Source organism: Dama dama, chromosome 23, assembly GCF_033118175.1.
Source record: "Dama dama isolate Ldn47 chromosome 23, ASM3311817v1, whole genome shotgun sequence".
In the NCBI taxonomy this organism is placed as follows: domain Eukaryota; kingdom Metazoa; phylum Chordata; class Mammalia; order Artiodactyla; family Cervidae; genus Dama; species Dama dama.
Window position 1 is genome coordinate 21,432,163 of NC_083703.1, and position 14,787 is coordinate 21,446,949.

Genomic DNA, 14,787 nt, shown 5'->3' on the forward strand with positions numbered 1-14,787 from the left:
GGATGAGATGGTTGGATGGCATCACGGACTCGATGGACATGGGTTTGGGTGGACTCCAGGAGTTGGTGATGGACAGGGAGGCCTGGCGTGCTGCAGCTCATGGGGTCGCAAAGAGTTGGACACGACTGAGCGACTGAACTGAACTGAAAAATGACAAGAAGTGTGGAGTAGGCACATCCCTAGAACAGGTCTGAGAAAGTCCCAGAATACCCAGGAGATTGGACAGATGAAGGTATTTCTGTCATCAAGCTAATAAGTAAAAACTGAAAGACGCGCCTTCAGTTCAACAAACAACAGAGCCAGGAAAGCAAGATATCAAGGTACATGAAAAATCAAGAAAACATGACATCACCAAAGAAATAAATAATTCTCTAGTAACCAAACCCAAAGAAATTAATTTCTGTACTTAGATTGAAAAATAGTTTTTAAAAATGTTTAAGGAATCTCTGAGAAAACACAGACAATCCAATAAAATCAGGAAATAATACATGAACAAAAAAGTTTAACGGAGATTAAAAAAACATAGTAGAGAAGCAAACTTAATTATGGAGCTGAAGAATATAATTAACAAAGTGAAAAATGCAAGAAAGAACACCACTATCAGAATGCATCAAGTTAAAGAAAAAAAATCTGTGAAGTAGATGATGGATGGATTGAAATTATAAAGTAAAAGGAAAACAACAACAAAAGAATATGAAAGAGTGAAGAAAGCCTACCTGAACTATGGGTTTACAATGAAAAGAAACAATCTCTGGATTATTGGAATTTCAGGAGAAGAGTGGGAGAAAGGGTATAAAGCTTATTTAAAAGTAATGGCTGAGAACTTCCATCTGAAGAGAGATTTGGACATCTGGGTTCATGAGCAAATAACTTACCTCAAAATTTCAACCCTAAATGAACATTTCCAAGACATTATAAAAAATGTCTAAAATCAAAGACAAAGAGAATTTTAAAACCAGCAACAGAAAAAAATTCCTCATGTACAAGGGAGATTTAAGTCTATCTGTGGATTTCTCAGCAAAAGCCCTGTGGGCCAGAAGACAGTGGGATAATATGTTCAAAGGGCTGAAAGGGGAAAAAAAAACTTTCAATCAAGAATATTTTAACTGGTAAAAGTATCCTTCAAAAACGAGTGAGACTTTGCAGCCAAGTAAGCCAAATGCACTCTTTCCCCAGGGGGACTCAGTGTGCAGTGGCTGCAAACAGCAGCCTCCTCAGTAGTTTATGTAGCCTGTTGCCTGTAGAGGTTGCCCTAAGGGACCCTAGCGTCAGCCCTTTCCAGTGAACATTCATGAATGGCAATCTGTCCCCAGTCCAGGCTCCAGATAGGTACGGGCAGTGACTTTGGAAAGTCCCAGGGCACAGTGGCCAGGGTCTGCATTGGGCAACTCATAACGTCCATCCGCACCAAGCTACAGAACAAGAAGCATGCAATTAAGGCCCTCTACAGGGCTTCCCTTGTGTCTCAGCTGGTAAAGAATCCGCCAGAAATGTGGGAGACCTGGGTTTGATCCCTGGGTGGGGACGATCCCTTGGAGAAGGAAAAGGCTACCCACTCCAGTATTCTTGCCTGGAGAATTCCATATACTCTATAGTTCATGCGGTCGCAAAGAGTCAGACACAACTGAGCAACTTTCACTTTTTCACAGGGCCAAGTTCCCTGGCCACTAGAAGATTCTCATCTTTAAGAAGTGGGGATTTACTAGTTTAATGCAGATAAATTTGAAAACATGGTGGCAGAAAAGCAGCTCATCCCAGATGGTTGTGGGGGTCAAATACATCCCTAATCATGGCCCTCTGGATAAATGGTGGGCTTCACATTCATGAAAGTCTTGGCGCTGTCCCCTCCTTACTGATACCCATCAGTAAATCCTACTTTCCTGTCCAAAAAAAAAAAAAAAAAATAGAGAGACAGACTGTCACAAACACAAGCTGAGAAAGTCATTCATCACTAGACTAATGTTATATTAGAAATGTTAAAATTACTCAATGTGAAATGAAAGAATGGTAATTAGTAACATATGAGCATATGAAAATGTAACACACACTGGTAAGGGTAGATATATAGGCAAACTCAGAAAAACCTAATACTGTAATATAGTGATGTGTTGATCACTCAGCTCTGAGTATGAAAGCTAAATGACAAAACTGTCAAAAGTAAGTTGCTACAATAATTTGATGATGGATTCACAATATAAAAAGAGGTAAACTGTTACATCAAAATATTGGGTGGTTGTAGAAGGGTAGCATTTTTATATATAATCAAAGTTAAGACATTATCAGCTTAAATAGATTGTTACATCTACAAGAGGTTTCATGTAAGCCTTGTGAAAATGATAAGCAAAATCCTATAGTTGATACTTAAAAAATTAAGAAATGAGATGTAAAGGGTACCACTATGGACAATCACTAATTCACAAAGGAAGACAGAACGAGAGGAAGAAAAGAACATAGGAAATACAAAATAGTCAGAAAATAATAAGAAAGCATTACCCAGTCCTTACCTCTCAGTAAATATTTTAAATGTAAATGGAATATATTCACCAATAAAAAATTTAAAGTGGCTGAATAAATAAAAACAAAATCCAAATACACATTGTCTCTATAAGACTCACTTCATCTTTAAGGACAAATAGACTCAGGCTGAAAACATGAAGAAGACATTCTATGCACATGGAAACCAAAAGGGAGCAGGGGAGCTATACTCCTATCAGAAAAAACAGACTTTAAATAAAAAACTGTAATAAGAGACAAAGAAGGTAATTATATGATGATAAAGGGGTTAATTCATCAAGAAAACATAACAACCTTAAGTACAAATGCTCCCAACATCAAAGCATCTAAATACGTTAACACATTATTAACTGGGGGATTTTTGCAGAAACTAACCAGAAACTAAATTCCTGTGGCCAGCAATTTGTTATGTAAGTGAAAATACTGAAACATCGAGAGTCAATGTTCAGGTAACAAAAGATGTATTAATATGTCTCTGGTCAATAAGTCGCTAAGCAATAATAACAGAACTGAAGGGGAAAAAGAGAAAATACTCCTACAGAAGTAGGGGACTTCAATATATCACTTTCAGCAATGGATAGACCATCTAGACAGAAAATGGGTAAGGAAATATTGAACTTGAACTATACATTAGACCAGGAGCTCTAACAGACATACACAGAACTTTCTACCAATAGCAGCAGAATACACATGCTTTTCAAGCACACACAGAACATTCTCTAGAGTAGATCATATAATAGGTAACAAATCTTAGCAAACTTAAGAACACAGAAATCATAGCAAGTATGTTTTCCAAACCCAGTAGTTCTAGAAAAGAATCCATAACAGAGGAAAAACACAAATTCACAGGAAAGTGAAAATTAAACAATACACTCCCAAATAACCAGTGAGTAAAAGAACAAATGGAAATAAAATAAAAAATTATATGGAAACAAATGAAAATAACAACATACCAAAACTTATGGTATGAACAAAAGTAGTTCTAAGAAGAAAGTCTGCAGCAATAAATGTCTTTATTAAGAAAAAGATCTCAAACAAACAACCTGACTTTACAGAAAAATACTAGAAAAAGAAGAAAAAAATTCAAGCCCAAAATTATCAGAAGAAAGGAAATCATGATCAGAGCAGAAGTAGACTGGGAGAACAAAATTAAAAAAAAAAACTTTATTGAGTTTTGAAGTTAAAATTGACAAACTTAAAACTAAGAAATAATAAAAAGATTCAAATAAAATAAAAAATTAATGAGGAAAAATTACAATGGATACCACAGGGAAAAAAGCATAAGAGACTACAATAAAAAATTTACACCAATATTGAATAACCAAGAAGAAATTAATAAATTCCAAGAAAGATACATTCTACCAATACTCGATCATGGTAAACAGAAAATATGAATAAATCAATAATACTAAGGAAATTAAATCAGTAATAAAAAACTCTCATCAAAGAAAAATCTAGGGTCTGATGGTTTACTAGTTAATTCTACAAAACATTTAGAAAAGAATACCAATCTTTCACAAAATTTCCAAAAACTGAAGAGGAGAAAACAATCCCTAAAGAAATTTATGAGGTTAGCATTACCCTGATAGCAAAGCCAGATACAAACATGATAAGAAAACTACAGGCCAGTATCTCTAATTAACATAGATGTAAGAATACTCAGAAAATTCTAGCAAACTGAACTCAACAACACACTAAAAGGATAATAATCCATGATCGACTGGGATTTATCTGTGGAATGCAAGAGTATTTCAACATACACAAATCAATCATTGTGGTATGACATATTAATGGAATAAAAGATTAAAATCATATGATCTTCTGAAAAGATGTAGAACAAGCTTTTGACAAAATTCAACATCCTTTCATAAGAGCTCTCAACAAATTGAGCATAGAAGGAACTTACTTCAGCATAATAAAGACTATATGACAAGCCTATATAATGTTATAGAAACCAAACTCATAGAAACCAAAAGTAAAATGGTGGTTACCATGGACTTGCAAGTGGGAGAAATGGAGAGATAATGGTCAAAAGGTAAACATTTCCAGCTAGAAGATTAATAAGTTCTAAGGAGCTAATGTACAGCCTGATGAGTATATTTAAGTTATTAAAAGAACAGATCTTAAAAATTCTTACCACAAAAATGATGAACATGTTTAATTAGCCTTATTGTGGTAATTATTTTGTAGTATTGTGTATATAATTACATGTTACATTCCTTAAACTTACAAAATATCATATGTCAAGTATACTTCAATAAAACTGGGGGATCTGACGGGATGAGAAAAAAGGAAACAAAACTCATATGTCAATCATACCTGAAAAACAAATAAAGAAAGAAAATCTGTCAAGAAAATAAATAATACAGGTACTTCCCTAGTGGTTCAGTGGTTAGAATGCACCTGCCAACATAGGGGGCATGGGTTCAATCCCTGGTCTGGGAACTAAGATCCCACATGCTGCAGGGCAACTGAGCCTGCACACTGCAACTACCAAAGCCCATGCACTGAAGCCTGTGCACCACAACTATTCAGTCCATGCATGCAACTACTGAAGTCTGCACACCCTAGAGACCATGCTCTGCAACAAGAGAAGCCACTGCAATAAGAAGCCCGTGCACCACAATTAGAGAGAAGCCCTCACTCACCACAACTAGAGAAAGCCCATGCACAGCAACAAAGACCCAACGCAGCTAAAATTTTTTTAATTAATTTTTTAAATTTAATAAAAGGTATTGGTGAAATAAGAAAATACAAATAAATGAAAAGACACCTTGTGTTCATGGATCAGAAGACTTAACATTGCTAAAATGTCCATTTACCCAAAGAGATCTATAGATTAAATGCAATTCTTATCAAAATTTCAATGGTATTTTTTAAACAGAAAAATGATCCTAAAATTCATGTGGAACACTAGGTATCCTGAATATCCAGAACAATCTTGATCACATATCCTGATTTCAAAACATGTTACAAAGCTATGCTAATTAAAATAGTTGATACTGGCATAACAGCAGACACACAGGCCAACAAAAGAAAATAACTAAAAAATAAACTCATGCATATATAGTCAACTGATCAGTGACAAAGGTGCCAATAATACACAATGGGGAATGGATAATCTCTTTACGAAATAATGTTGGAAAAACTGGATATCCACAGGAAAAAGAATGAATTGAGACTCATATCTTACCCAAACCAGAAAAAGTAAACTCAAAATGGATCAAAAACTTAAACGTAAAACCCAAAATTATAAAAATCCTAGAAGGAAACATAGGAGAAAAGCTGTATGACATTGGTCCTGGCAATTATTTCTTAGATATGACATCAAAAGTACTGGCAACAAAAGCAAAAATCAACAAGTGGAACTGCACCAAACTAACAAGCTCTGCATGGCAAAGTAAACTGAGTAAAAAGTCAGTCTTTGGCATGGGAAAAATACTTGCAAACCACATATGCAATAAGGGTTTAATTTAAAAATATATATAAGAAACTCCTAACACCAAACAACAATAAAACAAACTAATTAAAAAATAGGCAAAATACCTGAATAGATATTTCTCCAGAGAAGAGATAAAAATGGCCCAGAGGTTTTTAAGAATGTGCTCAATATCACTAATCATCAGAGAGATACAAATAAACCACAATGAGACATCATCTCACACTTATTTGGATGGCCGTTTTCAAAAAGACAAAAGATAAGTTGTAGTGAGGATATACACTATTGGTAGGAATGTACAAGGGTATGGCCACTATGGAAAACAGTACAGTGGTATCTCAAAAATTAATAACTGCTATATGATCCAACAATCCAACATCTGTGTTTAATATCCAAAGGAACTGAAATCAGGATTGACAAGATATTTATCGTTTCATATTCACTGTAGCACTATTCAAAACAGCCAAGATGGGGAAGCAGCCTAAATATCCATCAGTGTGAATGGATAAAGAAAATGTAGTACATATATACAATGGAATATTATTCAGTATTTAAAAAGAAGGAAATCTTGTTATAAGTGACAACACAGGTGAACCTCATGAACATTATGTGAAATAAGCCTATCACAGAAGAACAAATACTGTAGGATTCCATTTATATGAGGTATTAAAGTAGTCAAACTCCTAACAAAAGAGGAGAATGGTAGATCCCATGGGTTGGAAGCAGGGGAAAATGGAAAGTTGCTGTTTATTAAGTATAAAATTTCAGGTATGCAAGATAAGAGAGTTCTAGATAACTTTTGTAAAACATTGTGTTTCTAGTTAACAACACTACACTATCAACTTTATATGATTTTGCATCTAAATTTCCCAGATAATTAACTATTACAATTGACAGAATCATTAAAGTAATAAGAGCTTCTCAACAGAAGGAGAGAGATTTAATTACACTTAAGGAAATCTCTGTCCAGTCATATCTAACTACTAAGCTAACTGTGCAGAGACTTCAGTGGCCACATACAATGAAGAATGCAGCCTTTACAGGCTAGCCCAATAAACTTATTAAACAACCATATAAAACAAACCCTGTAGAAGAACAATCTCATTTCCAGAGTTGCCAATTATATTTAAAATGGTTAGTCTTCAATCAAAAAAATATGAGACATGCAAAGACACAAAAGAGTGGCTAGTATACAGGACAGAATGAAAGCAGTCAATAGAACCTCTCAATGAAGAAGCCCAGACACTGAACTTACTAGACAAAGATTTTAAACCAGGTTTCTGAAAGATGTTCAAATAACTAAAGAAAACTATGTCTAAAGAATTAAATAAAAGTATAAATATTATTTCACTCCATCAGAGAATATCAATAATATGATAGAGATTTTTTAAAAGAATCAAAAAGAAATTCTGGAATCAAAAGAAAAATAACTGAAATGGAAAGAGAAGTTTAAAGGTTGGGTTAAAAAGGGAAAAACTTCGTGAGTGAAACTGAACAGAGGTAAATTGAGATTATCCAGTCTGAGGACCATGAGGAGAAATAAACAGAGCCTCAGAGATTGATGGAAACAAGCCTATCAACATAAGCATAATGGGCAACAAAGAGGAAAAGCAGAGGAAGAAGAAAGAATCTGTGAAGAAATAATGATCAGTAACTTCCCCAATATTATGAAAAACAGTAATCTTCACATAAAGTAGCTCAACAAGCCCAAAGTAAAGCATATTCAATGAGATCCACACATACACATATCATTGTCAAGCTATCAAAAACAGTTTCCTAGAACTTCCAACATTCTGAATTTGAGGTGAGATTTTTGAGATTAAAACTTCATCTTCAAGTGACATATTTTCATCTGATATCCATTTTCTCAACTATAAGAAAAGAAGATTTTAATCCACTAAAACAGGAAACTTTTATTGTGAAGCTTCTGAATTAAGATAGACCAAGTATCACCTAAAGTTTCCTTTCAATTTTGTAACAATTTAAGCAAATGACCACAATTTTTTAAAAGATCAAAATATAAGACAGGACTATGATGTTTAGTATAACCATGACAGTGTTTCTACTGAAAGAATGTGTAGGCACTTTGTTATTTCATACATATACTTAAAAGTTGAAAGTAAACTTCATTTTTCTAAGCATATTCATTGTTTTTAAGTTTTCACATTTTAAACCATGAGATTGATTTTAAACTTGAAATAAACAAAAATAATGATTCAACATTCATATAAAAATGAAAAATGGAATAGGTGGGGAAAAACAAAGTATCTGAGGATATTTATATCCAATATATTTATAGTTTTAATAATTATAGATTATGTGTTCCTGGAATAAAGGAAAAAATATTGGATTTGTAAACAATCTGACTATAAACTATTTATAAGATATACCACACCAAAGTTTAATAATACAGAAAGGTGAAAAGCAAATATATGAAAAAAGATATGTATGCACATATTAGTCAAAATAAATCTGCTATACTTATGTCATCAGACAATACAGAATTTAAGTCAAAGGAACTTACCAAAGATTAAGATGGTCTCTTTAATAAAAAGTTGAGTTCACCAGAAACATGAACTTTTAAAAAACTGTATATACTAATAACAGCAGTATAAGGAGGCCAGTAATACAAAAATAAATAAATCCAAAATTACAGCAAAAGAATTCAATATGCACGTTTCAGCAAATGGTAAAATGAACCAAAAATTCAAGAAAACCAAGAAATAAAAATATTTTTTAATATAACTTAAAAATTTTGCAGTGATATTGTAAGTCTGAATCAGGCTACATATTCCACTTAATTAAAATCAATTAATTCAATTAAAATAATTTAATAATTTTAATAATAATATTTACTACTGAATTTTTTCTATCAACTCTAAGTACTATGTAAAATATTTTATCTGATACTTCATGCATACTCTGAGCTATAAGATGACTTTCGTATGCACTAGACAACCAGATTTGTGCTGTAAGCACTATATGCAATATATGTTAATTACCCAACAATATTTTATCTCATTTATTAAAATATAAACAAATCACACTCTGTGGTAATAAAGTATTAAAAAAGATTATCGAAGAATAAACATATGTGACTACATTTTTCACTTCTGTAAATAGAATCAGTCTTATTTAGATATTCAGAGATATCAATAATCTAAAGTGAATAATAATTTAATATTGGCTAACACTATTTAAAATATTATTTCACCTTCTTGGCATATTCACACTTTAGAATAAAGTTAAAATTTGCAGTGTTAGATATGTCTAAGAAAAAATATGTAATGATACAAAAATATACATCAGAAAGAGAGTAAAAGAAACTTACAAAGTAGGAAGAATTGAAGCACAAAGAAAACAGTATAACTTAAATCTCAAATCATCAAAATTTGATGAAGTGTGACTATGAGTGCTAATTAAGAGACAAAGATATAGGGACTTCCCTTGTGGTCCAGTGATTGAGACTCCACCTTACAACACAGGGGACTTGGGTTTGATCCCTGGTCAGGGAACTAAGATCCTACACGCATGGTACAACTAAGCCCATGTGCCATAACTAAGACCCAACAAAGTCAAATAAACAAATATTCAAAGAAAAAAAGACAAACATATCAAGCTGAATTTGAAAAATACTGTTCTAATCTTCACACTAAAAGAAACAGAAAAACCATAATGATACAAAATGATTAAAACAACAGGACAGAAAAAAAATATGTCATGAGAATACCAGTCAGAAGTTAAAGCCACATTAAAAGCAGGCATGGTAGTTATTTATGGCCAAAAAAAAAAAAAAACTATAAAAGTGATAAAGTGGGTCCCTTATTAGAAAAGGGTCTGTCCTCTTGGGGCTTACCTGGTGGCTCAGATGGTAAAGCATCTGCCTGCAATGCAGGAGACCTGGGTTTGATCCCTGGGTTGGCAAGATCCCCTGGAGAAGGAAATCCCACTCCAGTACTCTTGCCTCAAAATTCTAGGAGAAATATTCATTTTAACTTTATATGAATGTTAATGATAAAGTATCATAAGACAAGACTTGACATAACATAAGAACAAAACAGAGTAATTCATAATCATAGCAGGAAATTTAACCCATCCAACTCAGGAATTAGAGAACACACAAATAATCAATGAACAAAATACTTATAGATACATTCATGAACCATGGATCAATGCTCTCCTGAATTTAACTGAAAATATTTTTCAAGATTTTAAATTAATTACTTACTGTTAAAACTGCCACTTCCTGAAGCTTCACGGTTAATTTGAAACTGCCTGTTTAAAACTGAAGCTATATCCTCATGCAATTGATCTTTAATAGTCATAGCTTTTGGCTCAGTTATAAGAAATGCTAAACAGAAAAATGGATCTATTATAAAACTTCTGAATATACCAAGTAATCAGCAAAATTTCTTCTAATTCATGCAACACTAAAGGAGGAGGACTGCAAAGCAGTGAATTATAATACATATTCAAACAGACTCTGGAAGGGAAGTAGGCAATTTGTGTGAGCAGTTTTCATGAGTGTGTATGGAGGCAGTCTTGTTATATACTAGTCATTAATCATGCAAATAGCAAACAAAAGTTGATCAAAGGCTTCATTTAGTTTTCTAGTTATCTTAGGGTATTCACACATCAAAGCATAAAACTTCTATAAAATATATGCACAAATATTTATAACGTGTTGTTCAATTTTTTTTTCTCTTTCTTGATCTTTGTTGCTTTATCCATTATCTAATGAAAATTAAAGAAAAAATATCTTTTAGTGAGCTTAACTTCAAATAATTTAAAGTGAAAGATGCTCAGTCGTGTCCTACTCTTTGCGACCCCACAGACTATACAGTTCATGGAATTCTCCAGGCCAGAATACTGGAGTGGGGAAGCCTTTTCCTTCTCCAAGGGATCTTCCCAACCCAGGGATTGAACCCAGCTCTCCTGCATTGCAGGCTAATTCTTTACCAGCTAAGCCACAAGGGAAGCCCAAATAATTTAAAGATGTCTATAATTCTTACCATTGCGTCTATTTGTTCTAGTAGTTCCCTGATACAACAACCGAGTTTCAGTTTCTGATGGTGTTTCATTCTTAAGCAGAGGATTTTCATCTAATTCTTTACCAGAAGCTACATAAAGAGATACATTTTAGTCTACTAGATAGATAGAACTATTGTGAAATCTCTATATTTAAAACAAATATACAGCAAATTTTCTCTCATTTTTTAAAAGTTATAACTAAATTGCTGACAAAGGTTCATATAGTCAAAGCTATGATTTTTCCAGTATTCATGTGAGGACATGAGAGTTGGACCATAAACAAGGCTGAGCACTGAAGTGTGCTTTCAAAGTGTGGTGCTGGAGAAGACTCTTGAGAGTCCCTTGGACAGCAAGGAGACCAAACCAGTCAATCCCAAAGGAAATCAACCTTGAATATTCATTGGAAGGACTGATGCTGAAGCTGAAGCTCCAATACTTTGGCTATGGTCATGATGGGTAGAGCTGACTCACTGGAAAAGAACCTGATGCTGGGAAAGATTGAAGGCAAAAGGAGAAGGGGGCAGCAGAGGATGAAATGGCTAGATAGCATCACCGACTCAATGGACATGAATTTAAGCAAACTCCAGGAGCTGGAGACAGAGGAGGACAGAAGAGCCTGGCATGCTGCAGTCCATGGGGTTGTGAATAGTCGTACCTGACTTTGTGACTGAACAGCAACAACCAAATTACCATAATGCTAGGTCTGACAGGAAAATAGTTTTAATGGGGTTTTATTTTATTATTTCTAGGACATAATGTTAAATGAAAAAAAAAGAAAAAGAAGATATCCAGTATGTTACCATTTGAGTAAGAACACATGGGAAATGAGGGGGTAAAGTGGAGAGAAACAGAGACACTAATCTACAAAACAAAACACTAGAAAGTTAAACCAGAAAACAATATACTTATTTGCCTTCAAGGGGGTGACAGTAGGTCCAGGGAGTACAGGAGGAATGACAGTTCTCTAAGTACAGTTGGCCATTTGTATCTGTGGGTACTACATCTGCAATTCAATCAATTCAATTCAGGTTGCAAACGTTCAGAAAAAATTCCACAAAGTTCCAAAAAGGAAAACTCTGCCATGTGCTGGCAACTACTTAGATAATATTTCCATTGTAGTTACAACTATTTACATAGTGTTCACATTGTATTAGGTACTATAAGTAAGCAAGAGATGATTTAAAATATTTGGGAAGCTATGCATAAGTTATATGCAAATACAGCACCATTTTATATAAGGGACTTGAGCATCTCTGGATTTTGGTATCTAGGAGGGTCCTGGAACCAATCCCTTGTGGGTACCAAGGAACAACTGCACATCTTTTGCATGCTTATACTTTGGGAAGTAGGTTAATGTTGTACGTATCGCCTGCAAAATAAAATCAACAAAATACTAAAATGGAAGTAAAACGGCAAAGAATTCTCAAAGAAACTTAGCAGCATTATAGGATACATCAAATGAGTAAATGTGCTGCTGTTGTTTAGAGTCAAGTTAACACTGTAGAAGAAAGGACATACACATACAAAACAAAGGAAGGAAAAAATAAGACCTGAGAGGATAAATTAGAATCGAAGACATTCATGAGAACTCATGATTTCAAAATATATCTATGTATATGCATTTATGTCTATGTAGGTATATATGTGTATGAATATGTGTATCTATATTTATGTATGTATATTGAGGAGTCCACCTCCAGACTAAAATCTTATGTGTGATATTTCATGACCGACCATATGCAATTACAGACAGACATTACAACAATAATATTCAGAGAATTTAATAGTCCAAATTTAAACAATGAATAAAGCAACTAAGATCAAAAGGGTAACAGAATTGAACAAAACTATAAATTAAGAATTCTGCAGAGGTTTTTGATTTCTATAGAACATTCCATCCAACAACAGCCAAGTCTGTACCCTCCTTAAATGCATATGGAAGACACTGTAGCCAGCTTTCAGAGATAACTGGAGTTCCTGCCACTGCAACTACTACCAGGGGCTAGAGCTGGCAGTGCAGTGAGACTAACCCCACTGGCCCCAACTGCTCTCCGGAATCAGGAGTCTACAGCACCTTTACCATTTACGGGACTGGAACTGCTGCTCTACATCCCATTTCAGATACCAAGTCACTGCTCTGACCAACCATTAATAGGTATGAGTTGCCATCGGTGAGTGAAAACCATATACTGATATTTTGCAGAACATATGATATAAAACAATTAACTCAAAACTAAATTCATAAATCTCCTATAGGAAAACATAGGAATAAATTTCTATTAGCTTGGATTTTGCAATGGATTCTCACATATAACACCAAAAACACAAGGAATTAAAAAAAAAGATAAGACGAGCTTCATGAAATTAAAAATTCTTATCCATTAAAGGATATTATCAAGAAAGTGAAAAGAAAACCTATAGAATGACAGAAAATACCTGCAAACCATATATCTGATAAAGGTTTAATAGCCCAACTATATAAAGAACCTCTACAATTCATCAACAAGAAGAAATGACCCAATTAAAAAATGGGTGAAGCACTACTATTCAACATAGTTTTGGAAGTACTAGCCACAACAATCAGAGAAGAAAAAGAAATAAAAGGAATCCAGATGAGAAAAGAAGAAGTAAAACCATCACTATTTGCAGATAACACGATCCTCTACACAGAAAACCCTGATGACACCACCAGAAAATTACCAGAGCTACCATGAATAAAGTAAATTTGCAGGATATAAAATTAATACACAGAAATCCCTTGCATTCCTATACACTAACAATGAGAAAACAGAAAGAGAAATTAAGGAAACAATCCCATTCACCACTGCAACAAAAGGAATAAAATATTTAGAAATAAATTTACCTAAAGAAACAGAAGACCTATATATAGAAAACTATAAAACACTGATGAAAGAAATCAAAGAGGACACAAATGAAGAAATATACTGTGTTCATGGATTGGAAGAATCAATATAGTGAAAATGAATATACTACCCAAAGCAATCTATAGATTCAATGCAACCCCTATAAAGCTACCAACAGTATTTTTCACAGAACTATAACAAATAATTTCACAATTTGTATGGAAATACAAAAAACCTCGAACAGCCAAAGAAATCTTGAGAAAGAAGAATGGAACTGGAGGAATCAACCTGCTTGACTTCAGATTATACTACAAAGCTACAGTCATCAAGACAGTATCGTACTGGCACAAAGACAGAAATCTGAATCAATGGAACAAAACAGAAAGCCCAGAGATAAATCCATGCACCTATGAACACCTTATCTTTGACAAAGGAGGCAAAAATAGGCAATGGAGAAAAGAAAATCTCTTTAACAAGTGGTGCTGGGAAAATTAGTCAACCACCTGTAAAAGAATGAAACTAGAACACTTTCTCACACCATACAGAAAAATAAACTCAAAATGGATTAAAGATCTAAATGAAAGACCAGAAACTATAAAACCCCTAGGGGAAAACATAGGCAAAACACTCTCCGACGTAAGTCACAGCAGGATCCTCTATGACTTACCTCCCAGAGTAATGGAAACAAAAGCAGAAATAAACAAATGGGACCTAATTAAACTTAAAAGCTTTTGCACAATGAAGGAAACTATAAGCAAGGTGAAAAGACAGCCCTCAGAATTGGAGAAAATAATAGCAAATTAAGTAACTGACAAAGAATTAATCTCAAAAATATACAAGCAGCTCATGCAGCTCAATACCAGAAAAATAAAGGACCCAATCAAAAAATGGGCCAAAGAACTAAACAGACATTTCTCCAAAGATGACATACAGATGGCT

At 33.8% G+C, this 14,787-nt stretch overlaps 1 protein-coding gene and 1 non-coding gene across 2 annotated transcripts in view; one reads left to right on the top strand and one right to left on the bottom strand.

Moving 5' to 3' along the window:
- The window catches only part of CCDC7 (coiled-coil domain containing 7), a 124,314-nt gene that overhangs the window by 46,055 nt on the left and 63,472 nt on the right, over positions 1-14,787 (bottom strand). The window contains exon 19 of the mRNA XM_061125652.1: positions 10,966-11,073. Within this exon, the coding sequence (XP_060981635.1) occupies positions 10,966-11,073 (108 nt within the window). The remainder of the gene's footprint in view (positions 1-10,965; positions 11,074-14,787) is intronic.
- On the top strand, positions 1,141-1,274 carry LOC133045334 (small nucleolar RNA SNORA70). The gene has a single exon (XR_009690208.1). It is a non-coding gene; the product is annotated as a small nucleolar RNA SNORA70 (small nucleolar RNA).